General features: G+C 37.3%; 1 protein-coding gene across 2 annotated transcripts in view; it reads right to left on the bottom strand.

Annotated features, from left to right (window-relative positions):
- Positions 1–25,145, bottom strand: part of PARD3B (par-3 family cell polarity regulator beta) — a 1,077,199-nt gene that overhangs the window by 382,096 nt on the left and 669,958 nt on the right. For both annotated transcript variants that reach the window (XM_054478835.2, XM_063647802.1), the window contains one exon: positions 3,136–3,180. In XM_054478835.2, the coding sequence (XP_054334810.1) occupies positions 3,136–3,180 (45 nt within the window). The remainder of the gene's footprint in view (positions 1–3,135; positions 3,181–25,145) is intronic.

Below are 25,145 nucleotides of genomic sequence, written 5' to 3'. Positions count from 1 at the left end.
ACAATTTAATTTGTTTAACTTCCTGTTGGTCTTGGATAGTATAAAAGCTGCTCACATTTCTATAGTTAAAGAGAAAGAGCAAGAGACTCTTAGCATGAAAAAAAATACAAAAAAAAAAAAAAAAATTAGCCAGGCTCCATGCACGTGCCTGTAATCCCAGCTACTCAGGAGGCTGAGGCAGGAGAATTGCTTGAATCTGGGAGGCAGACGTTGCAGTGAGCAGAGATCATGCCACTACACTCCAGCCTGGGTGACAGAGGGAGAATCCGTCTCAAAAAAAAAAAAATCATATTTTAACCTAAATATTCTGAAGAAAGAATTTGGGAAAGGGGACAATATCACAACAAAAAGAAGTTAACTGATTCCTTTTAAGAATGGTGAGACAAGTAGGGATTTATAAGTTAAAATACAACCTGGTAACTTGCTTAGTGGTCACAGATGACCTATAGCCGACTGAGACTACAGGTGAATTTAGATGAATTTAAAAAATGATTTTGTAACTGAAAGAGGTTGTTAGAATCAAGAGAACCCTTAACCCTCTGCTGCTGCTGCTGCTGCCACCACCAACACCACCAGCACCAAATCCCAATGAGACATGCCTTCACATAAATGCAACGCACAGAGGGGAGCTATGTTTTATGTGAGGGATGAGTTCCTGAGGATCATTATAATTCAAGACTAATTTTCCAAAAGAAAGAAGTGTAAAAAATTGGGGGAGTGGGCAAGCTCTGTGGTTCATACCTGTAATCCCAGCACTTTAGGAAGCTAAGGCAGGTGGATTGCTTGAGCCCAGAAGAGTTTGATGCTAACCTGGGCAACAAGGCAAAATCCCATTTCTACAAAAAAATAAAAATTAGCTGGGCATGGTGGCACACACATGTAGTCCCAGCTATCCGGGAGGCTGAGGTGGAAGGATCACCTGAGCCAGGGAAGTTGAGGCTGCAGTGAGCTGTGATCATGGCATTGCACTCCAGCCTGGGTGACAGAGAGAGATTCTGTCTCAAAAACAAAAACAAAAACAAAAAGAGAAAACAAAAAATGGGGAAGGGTATGTTCTTAGAGCACATAAATTTTGAACCTTATTTGAATATTTTCCTCTAATGCTGCTCTGTGCTTTCTCAGAACTGTTTCTAGTGTTTTACAAGATGCTCTCATTTAATGTGACTCTAAAGTATATGGTTTTTGGTGATTGTTTAGCCCTCTTCATTGCAGGCCACTTTTGCTCCAAAGTTATCAAGTGTCTGGTTATGTTTCAGCATTTCTACAGATGCCCAATGAAAAACGTGAAGTAGTGATACGTTATAATAGCACTTAAAAATCTAAGAATAGTGCATGTTGGAATAACAGTACTAATTAGTAACAGAAATATTCTTTAAAACATCAGAAGTATTTAAACAGTGTGGTTCATGTGATATAAAGACTGCTGGAACTATTTCTATCAGCTAAAGTGAAGTTGCTGTATGGAATTTGCAATGAACCTGTGTGACAGCTTTAAAATTCTGCCATTTTTGACTAAAACTTTTTTGGAAGATTATTATATCAAATTTTGCACTTAGCATAATTCTTTATTAATATTTTTATATCACACTATGCAAAGACAGATCATTGAAATTTACATAAAATGTTATGACAATATACAAAGATGACAAAGTTCTCATCTAAAAAGAGTGACAAACTTTTAATTGCCACCTAATAGTAGTGTGCTTGGAAATTAAGGTTAGAATAAGATTTGATTTCCTGGAAAAAGCCAGAAAATTTATAATTTGCTCATTTTCAAAAACCAAATTGATAAAAATTCCAGAAAAGGACTTAAACTTTTTGCCTTGAAGCCTATCCCAGTACAAAGAAAAGGCTTTTCATCTTCAGGTATTATAATAATATGTATAAGAGAACTATAAGCAGTAGAATGTATTTAAGATGAAGATATTACAGATTATCCTCGGGGTTCCCTGGTCATGAGAACTTCCTTCTGAAGCTCCTAAAAATATGTCCAGTAGTAGAGAATTTAATGGAAGAGGATGTTGGGAACAAGCAGCATGTGGCAATTTATCACTCCCATAGAAATCTCTTTCACAGTGATCTAACCTCTTAGGCTTTTTATTAGGAAAAGTAAGAAAAAAAAAATCTAAGAGTTGTGAACCAGCCCTTCCCTGCTGTTATCACAAGAGAATCTGGAGAAAGAAGAAAGGAAAAAAAAATCATAATCTTGCCCTGGAACATGATGGAGGTAATGAGGCATCAAGGCCACTTACTGCTGAAAACATAATTGGCACACAAACACAGGAGACACTTGGTGATGGGAAAGACTTCTTTGTTTCACCAATGGAGGGATATCAGCAAATCATAATCCTTCTGTTGTTTAGAGGGGCAATGCTATGAGCAAAATGGACATTTTCTCCTCCAAAATAATGTGCCCCTAGAGGAAAGGGATTACTCCACTATTTGCTAGCTTAGTAGCTTTAAATGTTTTCAACTAATGTGAATAAATGATGACAAAGGAAGGAAAAAGGAATAGAAGGCAGTCTACTTGGCAGTGAAAAAACAGCTTGGATTTTAGGAGTGAAGGTAACTCACACATGATAAAGACCTAAGAGATCCTTAGAAATTTTTGTGGACTTCCTAGAGAATATCTAGGGAGCTCATTCACGTCTCTAAATAAAAATAATGCATGCATCCCTGGAACCATCCATTTTGATGACAGGCAGGAAAAAAAAAAAAGAAAAAAAATCCTATTCTTTTTTGAGGAGAAAAAAATGATCATATCTTTCTTATTCTGGAATTCTTTGTCCTGCCACTTAAATATGAAAGTCATCATGGGAATGAATCTTGAACTTTCTTGGGTTTTCTTGCAATTTTTTTAAGTGTTTAGCTAGAGTATAGATTTAAGATTTTTGGTTTTATATATTTTTTTGGAAATCTTTATTCTTTCCTCCCAAACATTCTGAGTCAGGATACATTATGCCACTATACACACAGCCAAGCAACAACTCATCTTTGTGGAAGTCAGAGACATCTCATGTATTAATTAGAAAGCCTTTCAGTGACTAGTGGATAGAAACAGGTTCCAACTGCTACTAAAACACAGCCAGTGATTTCCAGGAAGGGGAATATAGTCAGTTACAAGGAATTTCTTACCCGATTTGTGTCCAGCCAATGAGTGAACCTTGCTTTCATCTGGCACTGAGGAGAAGAAATAAAAGAGACAAGGATCAGACCGGCTTGTAAATCAGACAATTTTTAAACAGTAAATTAATACAGATTCATAATAAGTTAAATCTTTTACTGGCAGAGATTTGAGAAACATTTTTTTCTCCCAGCCTACCCTGGGGTACCTCACTTTTATTGGTAGATATCTTGAAGACAGCTATGAATAAATATATGTTTATTAGATCTTTTATGAACATAACTTCATTTTCTCTTAATTTTCAATACTTTCAGTTATTTTAACTGGGTTGTTTCTTCCATGTTTACAAGAGGAAAAACCAAATTCATAGACCCAGGGATGTATGCAATATAATAAAATTCTTTCAACATAACAGCAATACGTGTGTGTGCCTGTGTGTATATTAAATACTTAAGAATTAGACTTCTGTTATCTAGTCAAAATAGAGTAAAAGGGAACAGATTTGTAATCCCCCCTGAAACAATTTTAAAAACTAGACAAAACAAGAAACAATGGCATTCAACAGATTAGACATTAGGCAACAAAATGCAGTGATCCCAAGAGACGGAAAACAAATGACGTGAACTTTACAATTGCCCCAGCTTATTCTCCGAAGAAAGCCTCCAGGCAGCTGTGTGGGAAAGCTAAAACCCAAGCAGAACAGTGATGGCCCCAGCTTGAGGGCACGGTGCTGGGTATCCCAGGAAGCCAAAGCAGACAGAGGTTGCAGAGCAGAGAACCAGAGAGGAAAGAGCAATACTGTCTTCAGAAAAATCTCCTCATATATTTAGTTGAATACTGATGATCATATGTGTGTAAGAAAATTACCCCAAGAGTTGGCAAAGAACCATCCCAAACTGGAAGAGGAACAGCATCCGAAGTTCACACAGGGCTGGGAATAGTGCCTATTTCCTACAGCCAGAGTGGAAAACTTCATAACTGAAGGGCATCCATTCGAATGTGAAGAAGGGTCTTGCCTCAACAGTGGGGAAAAACTAACTCTAGATTAATGGAGCTCTGATGCAATGGATTCTTTTTTAAAAGACACAATTACTGAAGCTCATATAGAAAGAATTAGATAATATGGGTAGCCCTATAGTAATTTTTTGAAAAAAAAAAAGTGTTTATAAGTAAAACTTTCCAACAAACAAAACTCTAGGCCCAGATGCCTTCACTGGTGAATTCTACCAAACATTTAAGAAATAAATAAGACCAATTCTACAGAAAATGTATTAGAGAGAGGATTTCCCAAGCCATTCTATGAGGCTAGTGTTACCCTGATACTAACTAATATCAGAAAAATACGTGATATGAAAACTGCTAACCCATATCCTTCATGAACACAGATGCAAAGTTCTTAATCCTTAAGCATCTCTGCATAGATCATCACTTTAATATTCAACAAAAGCTGTTCATTACCATGTTCCACTGTCTATGTTAGTACATAAAACTCTGGCCTCAAGCGTTGAAGCAAGGCGAGGGGAAATTTGCTAACAAGAAGAATCTCTTCCATTTTGCCTAACACTAGATTGATCTCAGAGTAACATGTCCCTTTTTTTCTCTGCCCACAACATTCAGTCTTAATTGACCCAGTTACTATACATAATCTTCCCACTCCCACCTGGCCCTCCTTTTCTAAGCTATTTCTTTATTTTCTAGATAAAGCACTACATATCTGTTATTATTCTGTTCCCAACTGCTTCAAAATATTGTTCGACTTTTTGTTTCATTTCTAGTTGGGAGTTAAGTATTTATAAGGCACCAGTTGTGAGCCAAATTCTGTTTTTCTCAGGCCTAAAAAGCACTTACATAGAATCAATCTACACTGTAAGTAGAAAAACATTAGAAAACAATGATAATAATTAAAAATAACCATAGCAACTCATATTTTCCGAGTACTTGTAATACACAGGTTTTATGCTATGCACTTTGTATCTATTCATTCATTCGATTCTCACAACAACATGGAAAGTATTATTATTACTATCCTTATGTTACAGATAAAGAAGCTGACATACACCTCCTAAATGGAGAACCCTGAACTTAAATATGACACTCTTAACCACTCCATTACACTTGTGATAAGAGTCACAGAAGAGTCATTACCTGAGAAACCTGGAATATAAGACAACGCAACCAACTATATGCTGGAAAACTACTCTCTTTATTTGAATATATGCTATTAATAGTTATCTCTCTGTGGTGACCAATCTTACTAAATGTTAGCTATAATTTTGTTTAACATGTTTTGAAATTGATGATTCTGATGGGTTCAAGCTAAAATATCCATTCTCATTCTACAGATGAGAAATAATCTTTCTGAATTGGAATCCTTGTTTGGAAACAACAGTTTTGTGCAAATCATTTTAACTTTCTGTGGCCTCAGTCTCATCATAAGAGGATATTGCTTACCCCACAGGTTTGTAGTGATGATTACATATGCAAATATATGCAAGGTACTTAGAAGACCACAGAGTAAGTACTTAATAAATATGAACTACTGTCATCATCATTAATGAGAAACAAAATAGAAAGACAGACTAACATCATAGCTAGTAATCAGACAGATGTGGGTTGAATGCCAGCATTACCAGGCAAGTTACTAAGCTCCTTTTTTTTTTTTTGAGGCGGAGTTTCGCTCTTGTTGCCCAGGCTAAAGTGCAATGGCACGATCTCATCTCACTGCAACCTCCACTTTCTGAGTTCAACCAATTCTTCTGCCTCAGCCTCCTGAGCAGCTGGGATTACAGGCATGCACCACCATGCCCTGCTAATTTTGTATTTTTAGTAGACAGGGTTTCTCCATGTTGGTCAGGCTGGTCTCGAACTCCTGACCTCAGGTGATCCGCCTGCCTTGGCCTCCCAAAGTGCTGGGATTACAGGCGTGAGCCACTGCGCCTGGCCACTAAGTTCTTTTTAGCTTTAGTTTTTCCATATGAGAAATGGGGGAAAAAACAGTACACAGAGAGTTGGAACTAAATGAAAAAAAATGTACAAAAGCACTTTGCACAGTTCCAGACACATAATTCTCAATAAATGAAAACATTTGGTAAATGGAAGTTGTGAGAGTGGTAAAGGTGGTGTATTTGATGATGGTTGTGGGGTATGTGATTTAATTTGCTCAGGATTATAAAGAACTAAAGAGAGAAAATAATCGAGAGCATACTATGCTTCAGCAGGGCACTAGATACTTTTACATTGTTATTGTATGGATCATTCCACAACTGCAACAGATATGACCTAGGAGTTTACCTGGCTCCTAAATCATCCTGCAGTGGAAGAAAGGCAATGAAAGTACAGTAGACTGTACGGTTTTATTATGTATAGTCATTCAGAAGAAGAGATTCATACAAAGGTAAGGCTTTTGCTGTTTTGTTTTTGTCTTTTTTAAAAAATCTAAGCTGATTTAAGTACTTACAAATTCCCTGGCCATATTAGGCTTAACAAATTATCTTCTTAACTTTTTGGCTGAATAATATTTATTATTTCTTATACTTACATTATTTTAATTGACAATTTGAAATTATCTCAAACACTAATATAAACTATTTGAAAAACATTGTAGGAAATCCAAATGGGTGATAGGCATAAAAATTAGAGGCCTTTCTCCGAAATATTCACTGACACAGATGTCTGTCTTTAGGACAGAAGATAAATGAATAAACATAATGGAAAAGACAGGGAACTATAATGACTTAATTGATAGAATACATTTTATTTAAAAGGTTAAATTTGGAACAATCATCTTTTATACACATGCTTAGTGCTGGGAAGTAATTTAAATAACAGTAGCAAATGAGAAAATGAGGTAAAATTACACATGCCACCAAGTTTTTTTTTTTAAATGGCAAGTGTTATAATTAATACCAACTTCCTTTATAACTCACATTACCTTAGAGCTACTATTAAAATTATCTCTTGGGGCTTAAGCTTACGTCTAGTAGTTTCACTGCATAATATTTAGCACAGTGATTGGAATGGTAGCGATATGAAATATGACAGGTGTGTCATTTTAAACAAAGGACTTATTTACAAGAGATTGAAAAATAAATGGGCCTGGTGTGGGAAAGGTCTTTGATTCCAAAACGGTAAAGTATTAATTAAAAGCATTGAGTAAGAGAGTGTTGATGGAGCAAGAGTCTACGTTTCTTGTTCTAGTTCTGATGACAGAATTTTTTCTCCTTTTCTTTCTTCTTTCTTTTTAAAAAAGTATTTGTATTTATAGGTTATTTCATTCCCTTTCTTATCCTTCAGTTTTACCCGAGGACTGGTACTACTTGCTCTTGACTATCTTAAATGGATATTACAATAATTGAAGAGATACCAATGAAATGCTCAGGTTTCTGAAGCTGCAATTCATAAATATTTTTATAACTGTTATTTTATTATAACCATTATTACATACTTAGAGAGTACCATGGACTGCCTCCTCTTGATCTTTCTTCCGATTTATTTAGATAATAGGATTTCTACACTAACCTCATGCTTCCTCATATTCAATTCAAGATTGATGTACATTATTTTACCTAATTATCATAAGGTGCTTAATAAAGAGGACATTCTTTGGCTTGGATGCTTGTTAATTTCCTGGTGTGTTCTCTGATTCAGGAAGACTTCTTTGAGAAACACAGCAGCCTGATGGCCTATGTTTCTAGTTCTCCTGGTTGTAACCCTTTGAAGCTAATTAGAACTGCCCAGCATCAATGGCATCTTTTTAAAAAGCATAAATAAACAGTCTGTGTCTTTTTCACTTAATTTCAACCAGTTCATCATTAGAATTGAGAGAAAGAAAATACAGGGGAAAAAATCTACGAAAAAGACGGCACTCTGAGAACTAGTCAGTGGCAAACATCAAAGTGCACATAATACCTACACACATTGGCTTCCCGGTAGGATACATTTATATTAATATGGTGATCACTTAAAGTGTTTTATTCTTTTGTCAATCTTTCTTATACACTTCAAATGCATTCTCACTGGGGGAAAACAATCCCCCTGCTTATTGACAGCATTTGATACGCACGCTATAACATAAGTGACTATTAGGGACTACACTTGCTTAATAAAAATTTGCAGAACAGTGGCAGATTTGGTGAGTTAATGGGCCCCAGATGCTCTTCTTATGCTGACAGAAGATGGTATATTGCTATCATACACAAATCTCTTCAGATAAAAATTGCCATCAGCTACAGTTATTCTTTTTTAGAATGCCAACACTATATCACGAATGGGGAATATGCAAATGTGTTCAGATTCTCACTATTCATATTGAGATACTTTGAGGCAAAGTAGCACTCTAAAATATGATGCAATGGTAGTCTTATATAGATAACTCCATTTCATTTAATTTTTGATTGCCATATCTTTGAAATAATAGAGACTGCAATTTTGAAGTTGATGTTTGGCACAATAAAAATACAGCTTCTAATGAGGCCATAAATACTTCTCTTTGGATAGTTTGCTAGGAAACTAAATATCAAGTAATCCCTTAACAGTTAATAAATTTGTTTTCAAGAGTTGTTCCTTCAGAACTTAAAAAAATTGATGTAGTTGCCAATATTAAAAATCAATTTTCCTCTCCTTTAGCAGATCAATTTCTGTGCCACTGATTGATTTCCAGAATTTCTAAGGAATGCAAACCTGTTTCAAATTGTAAATTAAGTTTCTTCCTGAGCAACCATGAACTATTACTGCATTAATCTATAGTGTTTTCGTATGTCAATGACAATTTGGCATAATGATTCTGCTTAGGAAGACTTTTTGAGTTTTCAGCAATGTGAGTTTTCATGTGTTAAAAAATTCTTCCATCTCTTGAAACACACACACACACACAAACACACACCCACACCCCCACAGACAAAACAAGGCTTTTGCTGAAAAGGGGGCTAGGGAATTAGTATAATGGTGCAAACATTTATCTCATTTATCTTAGCAAGCTTTCCCAAAAGCACTGTGCTCCATCTCGAATGTGCTGCAGCTCTGACAGTGAGCTAATCAGAACTCAGCAGCTGAAATTTTTTTCCAATATCATAATGCATCTCTCAGCCATGGTGACATAGGGTAAAAAAGGAGGGCTTATTCCCTTCATCATTATCCAACTATCCATATGTTCACAACTCTTTGGTGATCTCTTTAAAATTCCTTTTCTTTCTCCATGAACCTTAGAAAGTCTTAAATTGAAAGTTGCGAAAATCCAATACTTTTCATATGTTCTTACACTGTCATCTTTAGCTCATTAAAGAATATTGGAAAATCCAAGTAATTCCTTCATAAATTTATTAATTTGTTTTAATCCATTCAGTATACACTGTTTTTCTTAAAAGAATCAGATACTCAACCCCATGGTCTAATGAGGAGATACAAATGACATATTTGTTAGAATAAAATATGTTAAATAGTTTCATAAAGAAAAAGATATGCTTCAGGAACAGTGGAAGGTCAGACAGACATGAAGGTTCATAAAGACAATAAAGGTTTTAGGTGAATAATTATTTGCATCAATTGATCTGGGAGGAGCAAAAATGACTTTTAGCACCTAGAACACCTTTACTCCTGGGGAAGGGAGTAGCATGAAAATAAAAAGGAAGATCCCAAGCTTTGACTTTAAAATGCCCTGGATTCTGATGCTAATTACATCTGTGAGTATGATTTAATTACTGAGTCTTTTTTCAAGCTTACTGAACTTATTTGTAAAATGTAGATAAGGCCTCATAGGATGAGACAACTTGATGTAAAAATTTATCATGAAACCTAACAGAAGTACATGTTCACAAATAGATTATGATAGCCTTTCACATCTCACCACTTTTGCCAGCTTTTCTGTACTCTAGCACATCAGATACATATATATATATATATATATATATATATCAGGTATATATATATATATATCAGGTATATATATATATATCAGGTATATATATATATATATCAGGTATGTATATATATATCAGGTGTATATATATATATCAGGTATGTATATATATATATCAGGTATATATATATATCAGGTATGTATATATATATCAGGTATGTGTGTATATATATATCAGGTATGTGTGTGTGTGTATATATATATATATGTAAAGTATGTGTGTGTGTGTATATATATATATATATATATATATTTTTTTTTTTTTTTTGAAATGGAGTTTTTTAGCTCTTGTTGCCCAGGTTGTAGTGCAATGGTGCGATCTTGGCTCACTGCAACCTCCGCCTCCTGGGTTTAAGTGATTCTCCTGCCTCAGCCTCCCAAGTATCTGGGATTACAAGTGCCTGCCACCACGCCCAGCTAATTTTTGTATTTTTAGTACAGACGGGGTTTCACCATGTTGGTCAGGCTGGTCTTGAACTCCTGACCTCAGGTCATACACCCGCCTCAGCCTCCCAAAGTGCTGGGATTACAGGCGTGAGCCACCGCACCCAGCCCAGAAATATTTTTTATTATTGTTTTTAAATAGAATTTTACCCTACTATACAACATTAAACATTTTTACATTATACAAATTTAAACATTTTTATTTATTTAAAAAAACATTTTTATTTATTAAAAAAGACAGGGATCTTGCTATGTTGCCCTGGCTGGACTCAAATTCCTGCACTCAAGTGATCCTCCTGCCTTAGCAACCCAAGTAGATGGAATGACAGCCGGTGCCACTGCACCTGGCTATAGAAGTAGGTTTTTAAGTAGGCCATGCAACTTTGTACTTAGGTACGAAATCTAAGTAACACATACTATTTCTTCTGAATTGCAAATATCTCAATTATTTGTGCACGGGTCTGTTTCACATTAAACACCTTCAGCAGGGCATATGTCTTGTTTTTCCATTTTAGCCTAGTACCATGTCTAGCACCGCTCAGGTACTCATTAATGTCTCCTGAGTGAATGAATGCAGCACGTGTAAGAATAAATAAATGACAGTAAATCTGGGCATGTCCATTCAGCAAAGGATTCTAGACTCATGAATGAGACAACTGTTCATCGTGAGATATATATAATTATAGGAATGGTGTAGTGTAAATGTATTTAAACACTGTAAAATTCTTGTGGCAGAATTTTCAGATAAGTTCCTAGCAAGGAAGGGTAGGAGATGGTAATTGGGGTCTGATTCTGGGACAGGTCTAAATAAAAACCAAAACGTAACAGAACTGTTTGGAATAAATATAATTCACTTGTATTTTGAGTAATGAACTGTAGAAATGTAGAAAAATATATGATTAGCAGGCTAGTCTCACTTTGCTGTCTTTCTCTCAGTTATATATGACTGACCACTAGGGTAGTGGTTCCTCTCTATTTTTTGGCTTGTTGGCACTAATCACACTCTTGTTCTTCACGTAGTATACTTGAAATACCAGTTCCCTCTGTTTATAGAAAAATCACACTATATTTCTAAAAAAAACTGAATACTTCATACAAACAGCTCTTCTTTCAACCTGCAAATGTTATGAGTTTCCAAAGCTGTAAATACAGGAAATAAATGTCTTTCTGGTATGATAATTTCAGAAAAAGGCCAAGAACAGAAATACTAGCTTTAAAAATTACTTTTACTAAATATTAAAGCATGAAAAAATACCGATGTGTAAAGTATAAAGGATAACAACTGGCCGGGTGTGGTGGCTCCCACCTACACTTTGGGAGGCCGAGTCGGGTGGATCATCTGAGGTCAGGCGTTCAAGACCAGCCTGGTCAACATGGTGAAACCCCGTCTCTACTAAAAATATAAAAAAATTAGCCTGGCGTGGTGGTACAGGCCTGTAATCCCAGCTACTTGGGAGGCTAAGGCAGGAGAATTGCTTGAACCTGGGATGCGGAGGTTGCAATGAGCAGAGATCGCGCCATTGCACTCCAGCCTGGGCAACAAGGGCAAAACTCTGTCTCAAAAAAAAAAAAAAAAAAGGTTTAAGCAAACACTGTGTATCAACCACTGTGTTTAAGAAAAATATTATTTTACCTTTGAAGCACTACGGGTGTTTCAACCCAGTGCCATTCCTTTCCCTCTTTGCTCAGAGGTAACCACAATCCTGAATTTTGTACTTTATAATTCTCTTGCACTTCTTTATACCACAAATTTGTCCCCAAATAGTACTCTTTAAATGTGTATCTTTCATTAAATGACATTAGATTCTATCAAGTATTTTTTCTGTGTCCACTGATGTGACTGATGTCACTGCGACTGATCAGTGATGTCAGTAATGTGATGTGTCCACCATATGATCATATGGTTATGCTTTTTCTGTTTTAGTCTGTTAATATGCGTCCATTGATCAATTTCAAATGTTAAACTCACATTGTATTCCTGGGAAAAAATCTTCTCGGTCATGATATATTACCTTTTTTTTATATATTGTTGGGTTCAATTCACTAAATTTTTATTAGTTTTTATTTTTGAGGGTGGCTTGGACAAATTTATTTTCTCACATTTCTGGAGGCTAGAAGTCCAAGATCAACGTGTGAGCAGTGCTGATTTCTCCTGGGGCACCTCTCCTTGGCTCGTAGATGGCTGACTTCTCCCTGTGTCTTCACGCAGTCTTTCATCTGTGTGTTTGCCAAATTTTACATCAATTCAAGAAGGATATCAACCTAATTTTTTTTTTCTAATGTCCTTGTCAGATTTTGGTATCAGAGTAATGTTGGCTTCATAGAATGAGTTGGGGAAATATTCACTCCTCTTTATTTATCTGGAAGAATGTCTGTAGAATTGTTATTATTTCTTTTTATGAAACACGTCAAATTTGACAGTGAAGTCATTTGTACCTGGAGTTTCCTGTGTGAGAAAGTATTTAGCTATAATTCAGTTTCTTTAATATCTACAAGGTTGCCACACCATTTATTTCTTCTTGCATGAATATGATCATTTGAATTTTTCAAAATCTTTGTCCATTACATTTTAGTTGTCAAATTTATTGTGCATAATATTGCCTTAACATCCTTTGAATATCTGTGAAATCTGTACTGATGTCCCCTCTCTCAATCCTAATAATGTTCACGTCTTGTTTTATATTATACTAATCAGTCTGGTTAATGGTTTATTGACTTTATAAGAAAACTAGCATTTGGTTTCAATGACTTTACCAAATTTTTTCTAACGCATTGATTTCTGCTCTAATTTTTATTTTTCTTCTTATGCTTAATTTGGATTGAATTTACAGTAAAGTCTCCCCTTATCCATGGTTCTGCTGTCTTTGGTTTCAGTTACCTATGGTCAATCATGGTCTAAAATATTAAATGGAAAATTCAAGAAATAAACAATTCACACATTTTAAATTGTGCACTGTTCTGAGTAGTGTGATGAAATCTTGTGCCATCTTGCTTCATTGCACTCAAACCATTAATCATCCCCTTTGTGCAGAGTAGCCACACTGTATATGTACCTGTGTATTAGTCACTTAGTAAGCATTTTGGTTATCAGATCCATTGTGGTGTATAGTACTATCCTCTACAGCACTATAGGGTTCAGAACTATACTCAGTTTCAGGCATCCACTGGGGGTCTTGGGGCATATCCCCTGTAGACAACAGGGGATGGAGACTACTGTACTCTTTCTATTTTCTTTTTAGACAGGTTCTCATTCTCATTGCCCAGGCTGGAGTGCAGTGGTGTGATCTCAGCTCACTGCAGCGTCGACTTCCCAGGCTCAGGTGATTCTCCCACGTCAGCCTCCAAGTAGCTAGGACTACGGGCAAATGCCACCATGCCCGACTAACTTTTTGTATTTTCAGTATAGATGGGGTCTTGTCATGTTGCCCAGGCTGGTCTCAAACTCCTGCACTCAAATGATCTGCCCACCTCAGCCTCCCAAATTGCTGTGATTACAGGTGTGAGCCATTTCACACAGCCTGTCTTACTATTTTTTTTAAGTGAAAGCTGAGGTCATCTATTTGAAATCTTTCTTCCTTTTCTAAGTCCAGTGTTATAAATTATCCTCTTAGTGACATCTTGTAATTTTTCTTATCCCACAAATTTTTATAGGTAGTGTTTTTATTTTCATTTAGTTCAAATACTTTCTAATTTCTTTCTGGCTTCCTTCTTTGATCCATGTGTTACTAAGAAGTATATAATTTATTTTCCAAGTATTTGCAGATTTTCTACCTTTCTTTCTGCTATTGAATTCTAATTTAATTTTACTATGCTGACAGAATATATGTTGTATGACTTGAATTCTTTTCAAACTTTTAAGACTTTTTAATAGTCCAGAATATGGTATGTCCTGGTAAATGTTCTATGTGCTCTTGAAAAAAAATGTGTATTCGGTTGTTGTGTGGAGTGTTCTATAAACGTTAATTAGGTCAACATAGTTGATAATATTGTTCAAATCTTCTATAGCCTTACTGATTTTTTGGTGTACTTGTTCTATCAATTACTGAGATATAGTGTCAAAATCTTTGACTATAACTTTGGATTTGCCTATTTTTCCTGTTGTTTGATGTATTTTTCTCTCATTTTTTGAAGCACTATCATTAGGTGCATACGCATTTAGAATAATTACATTGTTTTGATGATTTGGCTCCATTAAAGCTATGAAAGGACTCTATTTCTGGTAATATTTTTCTGAAATCTACTTTCTCTGATATCAATGTGACCTTTCTAGTAGTCTCTTCATTAATGTTAGCAGGGTATGTCTTTTTCCTTCCTTTTACTTTTAAGTTACTTATGTCTTTAAATTTAAAGTGGGTCTTGTAGGCAGCATATGTTTGTGACTTACTTTTTTTTTTTGTGAGACAAAAAAAGTAAGGGTCTTGCTGTGGCGCCCATGTTGGAGTGCAATGCCATGGTCACAGCTCACTGTAGCCTTGAACTCCTGGGCTCAAGGGATCCTCCTGCCTCAGCCTCCCAAACTGCTGGGATTACAGGCATGAGCCACCACATCTGGCCATGACTTGCCTTATCCAATCGACCATTTCTGCCTTTTATGGTCTAACATATACATTTAATGTGACTATTGTTATGGTTGATCTTGAACATACCATCTTGCTGTTGTCCTATCTGTTCTTTCTTCCCTTTCCCCTACTCTGCCTTCTTTTGGGTATTTTTCATATTATTATTTGAGTGTTCTTTTGTTATTATACATATCTTACAATAGTATATAGACTTACAGACAGTACATCAACTTAAAATGGTTCAGTGTATGATTTTTTGGCTTTGCAATGTCATATGCATTAAGTACAAACATATTTTAAGTAACCATATAACCATTCTGTTGTCACTTTCAGCACCGTATCCAATAAATTACATTAGATTTTCAATAGTATACTGTAAAATAGGCTTTGTATTAGACGATTTTGCCCAACTGTAGGATAATATAAGTTTTCTGAGCACATGTAAGGCAGGCTAGGCTAAACTATGATGTTTGGTAACAATGCATTTTTGACTTATACTATTTTCAACTTAATGATAGGTTTATTGGAATGTAACCCCATCATAAATACAGAGGGATCTGTATTTCAATGTCTCCCCTCATAGCCTCTGTGCTATTATTGTCATATAAAAATATATTATTTTTATATGTCTTAAAAACCCCATTCTACATTGTCATTATTTTTGTTTAAACAATTAACCTTATATTTAAATAAGAAAAATTTTAAAACACATTCATCCAAGTAATTCTAATTTCTGATTATCTTCATTTATGTAGATCCATATTTTTATCTGGTACCATTTTTCTTCAAGCCTTCCTTTAACATGTCATATAGTGTACCAGTTGGTGATTTACTCTTTCAACTTTTGTATTTCTGGAAAATTCTTTATTTTGTCTTTGTTTTAGAAAAATATTTTTGCTAGTTAAAGAATTCTAGTTGAATAGTATTTTTCTTTCAGTACTTTAAAGACACTGTTACACAATGATACCTTTGTATTTTTCCTGTGAGAAATCTGCTGCTGTTCCTCTTTTTTTCTCTGTATGAAATGTGTCGTCCTGTTTTTAAGATTTTCTCTTTAACCATGATTTCAGCAAATTGTTTATAATGTGCCTTGGTGTGGTTTCCTCATTTTTTGTGTCTGTACTTAGAGGTTCATTTGAGATTCATGAATTTGAGTTTCCAGAGTTCATTACATTTGAAAACATGTTGACCATTGTTTTCTCAGATATTTTTTCTCTGTCCCTCTTTTTCTCTCATTTAGTGAATCCAATTACATGTATCTTAAACCACCTGAAGGTGCCCCACAATTCACTGTTCATTTCTGTGTGTCTTTTTCCTTTCAGTTTGTATATTTCTACTGTGTGTATTCATATTCACTTGTCTGGTTTCCTGCAATGTCTAATTTGCTGTTACTCTCATCCAGAGTATTTTACATCTCAGATATTAAACTTTTCTTTTCTAGAAATTTGATTTGGGTCTTCTTTTATATCTTCCATAGCTCTACTTATTATGTTCAATTTTCCTTTAGGCTTTTGAATGTATTAAATACAATCATAATAATTTAAATGTCTTTGCTAATTCTAACATCTGTGTCAGTTCTGGTTTTAACTAATTTTTTTCCTTATTATATGTCTTATTTCTTTCTACACGCATATTAATATTTTATTGGATTCCAGATATTAGAAATTTTACCTTTTCGTGTCACATATATATTCCTATAATTTTAAATACACTTTTTGTATTTAAAACTTTTTTACAGGTAAGATCTGGCTCTGCTACCCAAGTTGAAGTACAGTGGCACAATCATAGTTTACTGCAACCTTGAACTCCTGGCATCAAGCCTCCCAAGTAGCTAGGACTACAGTGTGTGCCACCATGCCTGGCTAATATTTACACTCTGTGTAAATATTTACACTCTGCATAGGGGTTTCACTGTATTGCCCAGGCTGGTCTCAAACTCTCGGCCTCAAGCAATCCTCCCACCTTTGCCTCCCCAAATGTTGGAATTATAGGCATGAGCCACTGTGCTTAGCCCTTCCTGTAATTTTTTAAAATGTCATTGGAATATAGTTACTTGGAAAGAGTGATCCTCTTGAGTCTTGCCTTTATGATCTGCTAGGCAGGACTACAGTAACATTTACTCTATGCCGATTGTGCCGTACAACAGAGGCAATGGCCTCCTGCATACCTTATCCAATGTCCTATGGATTATGAGATTTTGTTTCCGATCTTGTGGGTGGGAACAAACATTGGTCTCACTCTTGAGTGTGCTCTGGGTACTGCTTCTTGAATCCTTTCGGCCTAGCGTTGGTAGTTCCCTACATGCATGCTCTGATGAATACTCTGTGTAACACTTAAGGAAAACCCTCCAACTATACATGGAGTTCACCCTATGCAGATCTCTCTTCTCTGGTATGTTTCTCTGTACACTCTAACCCCCTTGCTTTCCCTGACTCACAGCTCCATCTCTTAGACTCAATAACTGAAAACTGTGATATTAATTTTACATCAAGCTTCATAGTATGGTATTAATTTTCCAGAAATAAGTTTAAAAATAGTGAATTTGGCTGGGTGCAGTGGTTCACATCTGTAATCCCAGTACTTTGGGAGGCCAAGGTGGGTGGATCACTTGAGTCCAGAAGTTTGACACCAGCCTGGGCAACATGGCAAAACCCCATCTCTACAAAAACAAAAACAAAAAAAACAAAAAAAACCCACAAAAATTAGTTGGGCATGGTGTTGTGTGCCTGTGGTCCCAGCTACTCAAGAGGCTAAGGTGGGAGGATTGCTTGAGCCCAGGAAGTCGAGGCTGCAGTGAGCCATGATTGCACCACTGTACTCCAGACTGGGCAACAGAGTGAGACCTTGTCTCAAAAAAAAAAAAAAAAAAACAGTTAATCTACTTAACATATGAAACATCTTTATTCTTATAACTACAGCCTTCTAAATCATACAACCAATGGCCCTAAGACCACTTAAGTCTTATAATGAGGAGTAAGAGAGCAAATAGAAGCTTCCACTGATAATCCTCCCCGCAAGCACACCAAATTGAACTACTAGACACACGAAAAAGCACCTTCATAAGAACCAAAAATCCGGTGAGTGATCACAGTAACTGTTTTTACTTCATATCACTGAAAAAGGCACTGAAAGGGATAGGAAAGACAGTCTTGATTTGCTGACACCACCACTCCCACATCCTCCATTCCCCTGAAGTAGACACATGGTACAGACAGAATCTGTGCACCTTGGGGAGGGACAGCACAGTGATTGTGGGACTTTGCACTGGAACTCAGTGCTTTCCACCCTGTCATGGTGGAAAGCAACACCAGACAGAACACAGCCGGAGTCCACAGAGGGAGCACTCAGACCAGCCCTAGCCAGAGGGAAATTGCCTATCCCAGCAGTCAGAACCTGAGTTCTGCCAAGCCTCGGCACTGCAGGCTAAAGTGCTCTGGGGTCCTTAATAAACTTGAAAGATAGTCTAGGCCATAAGGACTGCAATTACTGGGCAAGTCCTGATGCTGTGCTGGGCTTGGAGTAAGTGGACTTGGGGGGTACATAACCTAGTGAGACAGCAGTTGGGCAGCTAATGGAGTGTTTGCACCACTCCTCTCCCAACCCCAAGCAGTGCAGCTCACGGCTCCAGGAGAGACTCCTGCCTTCTGCTAGAGGAGAGGAGAGGGAAGAGTTAAGAGGACTTCATCTTGCAACTTGAATCCTAGCTCTGCCACAGTAGGGGGCACTGGGCAGAGTCCTGGGGCCCCCATTCTAGGCTTTAGCTCCTGGATGACATTTCCAGACACACACTCTGCCAGAAGGAAACTCGCAGCTTTGAAGGGAAGAACCCAGACTTGGTAGGATTCATCACCTGCTGACTAAAGAAAATGTGGGCCCTGAATAATTAGCAGCAGTAGCCAGGCAGTACTTGCCATGGGTCTTGGGTGAGACTCAGAGACATGCTAACTTATGGTATGGCCCAGCACACTCCCAACTATGGTGGCTATGGAAAGGGTCTCCTGCTTGAGGAAAGGAGAGGGACTTGGTCTTGCACCTTAGGTACCAGCTCAGCCATAGTGGTATAGAGCACAAAGTGGGTTCTTGGCATCACCAGTTCCACACTTTGGCTCTTAGACAGCATCTCTGGATCTGCCCTGGGCCAGAGGGGAGCCCACTGCCCTGAAGAGAGAGTCCCAGGCCTGGCAGCATTTACCATGAGCTGACTGAAGAGTCCTTAGACCTGGAATGAGCATCAGTGGTAGACAGGCAGTACTTGCCATGGACGTGGTGGTGGTGGCGGCTGCGGGGAGAGAGTCCTCTGCTTGTGGAAAGAAGAGGGAAAAGTGGGGCTTGGTGCCAGCTCAGACTCAAGAAGATGGAGCACCAGGTAGACATCTAAGGTTTCTGACTCTAGGCACTGGCTCCTGGACGGCATCTGTGGACTCATTCAAGGCCAGGGGGACCTTGCTGTCCTGAAGGGAAGGACACAAGCCTGGGTGGCTTTACCACCTGCTTATTGCAGAGCTCTAGTGTCCTAAGCAAATGTAGGTGGTAGCCAGGCAGTGGTTCCTGTGAGCCTAGGGAGAGACCCAGTGCTCTGCTGCCTTCAGGTATGACCCCAAACAGTACCAGCGGTAGTCGTAGTGGCCACAGGGTGCTTATGTCAGCCCTACACCAGTTCTACGTGGCTCAGCACACAGAGAGAGGCTTTATTTGTTTGGGGGAAAATAAGGGAAGAGAGCAAGAGTCACTACCTGGTAATTTCAGGGAATTAATTCTCCCAGATCTTATCCAAGACCACCAACATGGTACCTCTACAAGTCTGTAAGAGTCACAGTGTTACTGGGGTTGGGGTGCCCTCTAATGCAGATAGGGTTGCAGGGACCAAAGATTAATGTCACAACACTCAATTCCCTTGAAGAGCCAAAGCGCGGAATTGATGACCCCAAGAACCGACTTAAAACCTTCCCAAGAAGGATGGGTACAAACAAGCCCAGACTGCAAAGACTACTAAATACCTAACTCTTCAATGTTGAGACAATGATAAACATTCACAAGCCTCAAGACCATCCAGGAAAACATGACTTCACCAAACAAACTAAATAAGGCACAAGTGACCCAAACCCAGAAAGACAGACGTAAGTGACCTTTCAGATACAGAATTCAAAATAGCTGTTCTGAGGAAACTCAGTGAAATTCAAGGTAACACAGAGGTCATTCAGAATCCTATCAGTAAATTTAACAAGGAGACTGAAATAATTAAAAAGAATCAAACAGAAATTCTGGAGTTGAAAAATGTAATTGACATAGTGTAGAATGCATGAGATTCTCTTAACAGCAGAACTGATCAAGCAAAAGAAAGAATTAGTGAGCTTAAAGCCAGGCTATTTGAAAAGACACAGTCAGAGGAGAATAAAAAGAATAAAAAACAATGAAGCACACCTACAAGATCTAGAAAACAGCCTCGAAAGAGCAAATCTAAGAGTTATTGGCCTTAAAGAGGAGGCAGAGAGAAAGACAGGGTAAAAAAATCCCTTTTACTCAAAGGGATCACAACAGATAATTTTCCAAACCTAGAGAAAGATATAGAACACCAAGCAAATTTACCCCAAATAAGACTACCTCAAGACAAGTAATAAGCAAATTCTCAAATGTCAAAGATACAGAAAGGATCCCAAAAGCAGCAAGAGAAAAGAAACAAATAATACACAATGGAGCTCCAGTAAGTGTTGCAGCAGACTTCTCAGTGGAAACCCTACAGGCCATGAGAGAGTGACAGGATATATTTAAACTGCTGAAGGAAAAAAAGAAACCTTTTATTCTAGAATAGTGTATCTGGCATAAATATCCTTCAAACGTGAAGGAGAAGTAAAGATTTTCCCAAACAAAACCTGAGGGATTTCATCTACACCAGATGTGTCCTACAAGAAATGCTAAAGGGAGTTCTTCAATCTGAAAGAAAAGGACATTGATGAGCAACGAGATATTATTTGAAGTTACAAAACTCACTAGTAATGTTAAGTACACAGAAAAACACAGAATATTAAAACATTGTAATTGTGCCATGTAAACTACTCATATCTTGAGCAGAAAGACTAAAATATAAACTGATCAAAAATACTAGCTACAACAACTTTTTAAGACATACACAGTACAATAAGATATAAACAGAAACAATCAAAAGTTAAAAAGCAGGAGGATGAAGTTAAAGTGCAGAATTTTCATTAGTCTTCTTTTTGCCTGTTTATTAGTTTGTTTCTTTATGCAGTCAGTGTTGTCATCAGTTTAAAATAGTGGGTTATAAGATAGTATTTGGAAGCCTCATGGTAACCTCAAATCAAAAACATACAATGGATATACAAAAAACAAAAAGAAAGAAATTAAATCATACCACCAGAGAAAATCACCTTCACTAAAAGTAAGATAGGAAGGAAGGAAAGAAGGATGAGAAGACCACAAAACAACCAGAAAACAAATAACAAAATGGCAAGAGTAAGACCTTACTTATCAATAACAAAATTGATTGTAAGTGGACTAAATTCTCTAATCAATAGACAAACAGTAGCTGAATAGATTAAAAAAAAAGATGCAATAATCTGTTGCCTATAGGAAATAAACTTCACCTAAAAAGACAGACATAGATTGAAAATAAATAGATAAAAAAAGATATCCCATCCCAGTGGAAACTAAAAAAGGGCAGGAGTAGGTATATTTATATCAGGCAAAATAGATTTCAAGGCAAAAATTATGAAAAGAGACAAGGTCATTATATAATGATAAAGGGCTCAATTCAGCAAAAGGATATAGCAATTATAAATGTATATGCATCCAACACTGGAACACCCAGATAAATGAAGCAAATATTATTAGAGCTAAAGAGGGAGAGAGATCCCAATACAATAATGGCTGGAGACTTCAACACTTCACTTTCAGCATTGGACAGATCACCGAGACAGAAAAATTAACAAACATCAGATTTAATCTCACTATTATAGACCAAATGGACTAAATAGATGTTCATAGAATATTTCCCGCAATGGCTGCAGAATACACATTCTTCTCCTAAGCATGTAGACCACACATTAGACTAAAAAACAAGTCTTAGAATATGCAAAAAAAAAACCCTGAAATTATATCAAGTATGCTCTCTGACTACAATGTAATAAAACTATACATCAGTAAAGACATAAATTTTGAAAACTATATATAAACACATGGAAATTAACCAATACACTCCTGAATGACCAGTGGATCAATGAAGAAAGAATGGCTTTGGCTATTCTTCACAAAAACAGAAAAAAAACAATGCTAAAATCTATGTGATATCACAAAAGGCCCAGAATAGCCAAAGCTATCCTGAGCAAAATGAACAAAACTAGAATCACATTACCTGACTTCAAATTATACTACAGAGCTAAAGTAACCAAAACAGCATGATCCTGGCATAAAACCAGAGTCATAGATTAATGGGACAGAACAGAGAAACTAGAAAGAAATCCATATATCCACAATGAACTTATTTTTGACAAATAAGCCAAGAACATACATTAGGGAAAGAACAGTCTCTTCAATAAATGGTACTGGGAAAACTGGATATCCATATGCAGGAGAATGAAACTAGACTCTTATCTCGAACCATATAAAAGAAAATCAAATCTACATGGATTAAATACTTACATATAAAACCCCAAACTATGAAACTACTACAAGAAAACATCAGGGAAATGCTCCAGGACGTTGGACTGGGCAACGATTTCTTGAGTAATACGCCACAAGTACAAGCAACCAACTGCAAACATGGGCAAATGGGATCACATCAAATTAAAAAGCTTTTTCGGCCGGGCGTGGTGGCTCATGCCTGTGATCCCAGCACTTGGGAGGCCAAGGCAGGCGGATCATGAGATCAGGAGATCGAGACCATCCTGGCTAACACGATGAAACCTCGTCTCTACTAAAAACACAAAAAATTAGCCGGGCCTGGTGGCGGGCTCCTGTAGTCCCAGCTACTCGGGAGGCTGAGGCAGGAGAACGGCGTGAACCCAGGAGATGGAGCTTGCAGTGAGCAGAGATTGTGCCACTGCACTCCAGCCTGGGTGACAGAACGAGACTCTGAGATCGTGCCACTGCACTCCAGCCTGGGTGACAGAATGAGACTTCGTCTCACAAAACAAAACAAAGAAAGCTTCTTCTCAGCAAAAGAAACAGTGAACAAAGTGAAGAGACAATCCACAGAATGGGTGAAAATATTTGCAAACTACCCATCTGATATGGTTTCTCTCTGTGTCTCCACCCACATCTCACGTTTAATTGTAATTCCAAATGTTGGGGAAAGGACCTGGTGGGAGGTAATTGGACCATGGGGGTGGATTTCCCCCTTGCTGTTTTCATGATAGTTAGTGAGCTCTCATGAGATCTGAAAGTGTGCAGCACTTTCCCCTTTTCTCTCTTTATCCTGGTCCAACATGTAAAGATATGCTTGCTTCCCCTTTGCCTTCTGCCATGATTGTAAGTTTCTTGAGGCCACTCAGTCATGCTTCTTGTACAACCTGAAGAACTATGAGTCAATTAAACTTCTTTTCTTCATAAATTACCCAGTCTTAGGTAGTTCTTTATAACAGTGTGATAACAGACTAATATACCATCTGAAAATGGATTATTAACCAGTATACATAAGGAGCTCAAACAACTCCAGAGGAAAAAAATCTAAAAATCTGATTTTAAAAATGGACAAAACATCTGCACAGACATTTCTCAAGACATAAAAATGGCAAACAGGTATAGTAAAAGGTGCTCAACATCATTGATCATCAGAGAAATGCAAGTCAAAACTATAATGAGATGTCATCTCACCCCAGTTAAAATGGCTTTCATCCAAAAGACAGGCAATAACAAATGCTGGCAAGGATGTGGAGAAAAGGGAACCCTCAAACACTGTTGGTGGGAATGTAAATTAGTACAACTACTATGGAAAATGGTTTGGAGGTTCCTTAAAAAACTCAGTATAGAGCTACCATATGATCCAGCAATCCTACTGCTATGTATATACCCAAAAGAAAGGAAATCGTATATCAAAGAGATATTTTCACTCCCATGTTTACTGCAGCACTATTCACAATAGCCAAGATTTGGAAGCTACCTAATTGTCCATCAACAGAGGCATGAATAAAGAAAACGTGGTACATATAAATAATCAGGTACTACATGTACCCTAGAACTTAAAGTATAATAAAAAACAGGAAAAAAATATGGTTATGGAAGACAAAAGAAAATTTCAAGCATGTTGGCTTGAATGGCCAGTTCCAGGTTGGCAAAAATAATTATCTCTTTCTTTTTTTTTTGACCCATGGAATAAAAAATTACGAGAAAAGAAAAAAAAATCAGGTACTATGCAGCCATAAAAAAGAATGAGATTCTATCTTTTCCAACAAATGGATGAAACTGGAGGTCATTATGTTAAATGAAATAAGCCAGGCACAGAAAGGAAAACTTGAATGTTCTAACTTTTTTTGTGGGATCTAAAAATTAAAACAACTGAAGTCATGGAGATAGAGAATAGAATGATGATAACCAGAGGAGTTGGGAAGGCTAGTGTGTGCCGGGGGGTTGGGGATGGGGGGCGTCTAGGGAGTGGAGGTGGGGAAGTGGGCACAAAAATATAGTCAGATAGAATAAGATCTAGTATTTGATAGCATAACAGGGTGACTACAGTCAACAATAATTTATTGTACTTTTTTTTTCTTTTTTTTTTTTTGAGACGGAGTCGCACTCTGTCACCCAGGCTGGAGTGCAGTGGCGCTATCTCTGCTCACTGCAAGCTCCACCTTCCGGGCTCACGCCATTCTCCTGCCTCAGCCTCCAGAGTAGCTGGGACTACAGGCGCCCGCCACCAAGCCCGGCTGATTTTTTTGTATTTTTAGTAGAGACGGGGTTTCAACTGTGTTCTCCAGGATGGTCTCGATCTCCTGACCTTGTGATCTGCCCGCCTCAGCCTCCCAAAGTGCTGGGATTACAGGCGTGAGACACCATGCCTGGCCCTTTTTTTTCTTTTTTTTTTTTTGAGACGGAGTCTCACTCTTGTTACCCACGCTGGAGTGCAGTGACGTGATCTCGGCTCACTGTAAGCTCC

This window comes from Pongo pygmaeus, chromosome 11 (assembly GCF_028885625.2).
Source record: "Pongo pygmaeus isolate AG05252 chromosome 11, NHGRI_mPonPyg2-v2.0_pri, whole genome shotgun sequence".
Taxonomy (NCBI): domain Eukaryota; kingdom Metazoa; phylum Chordata; class Mammalia; order Primates; family Hominidae; genus Pongo; species Pongo pygmaeus.
The sequence above is the reverse complement of the archived record's forward strand: the minus strand, read 5'-3'. Positions and strand labels throughout refer to the sequence as shown.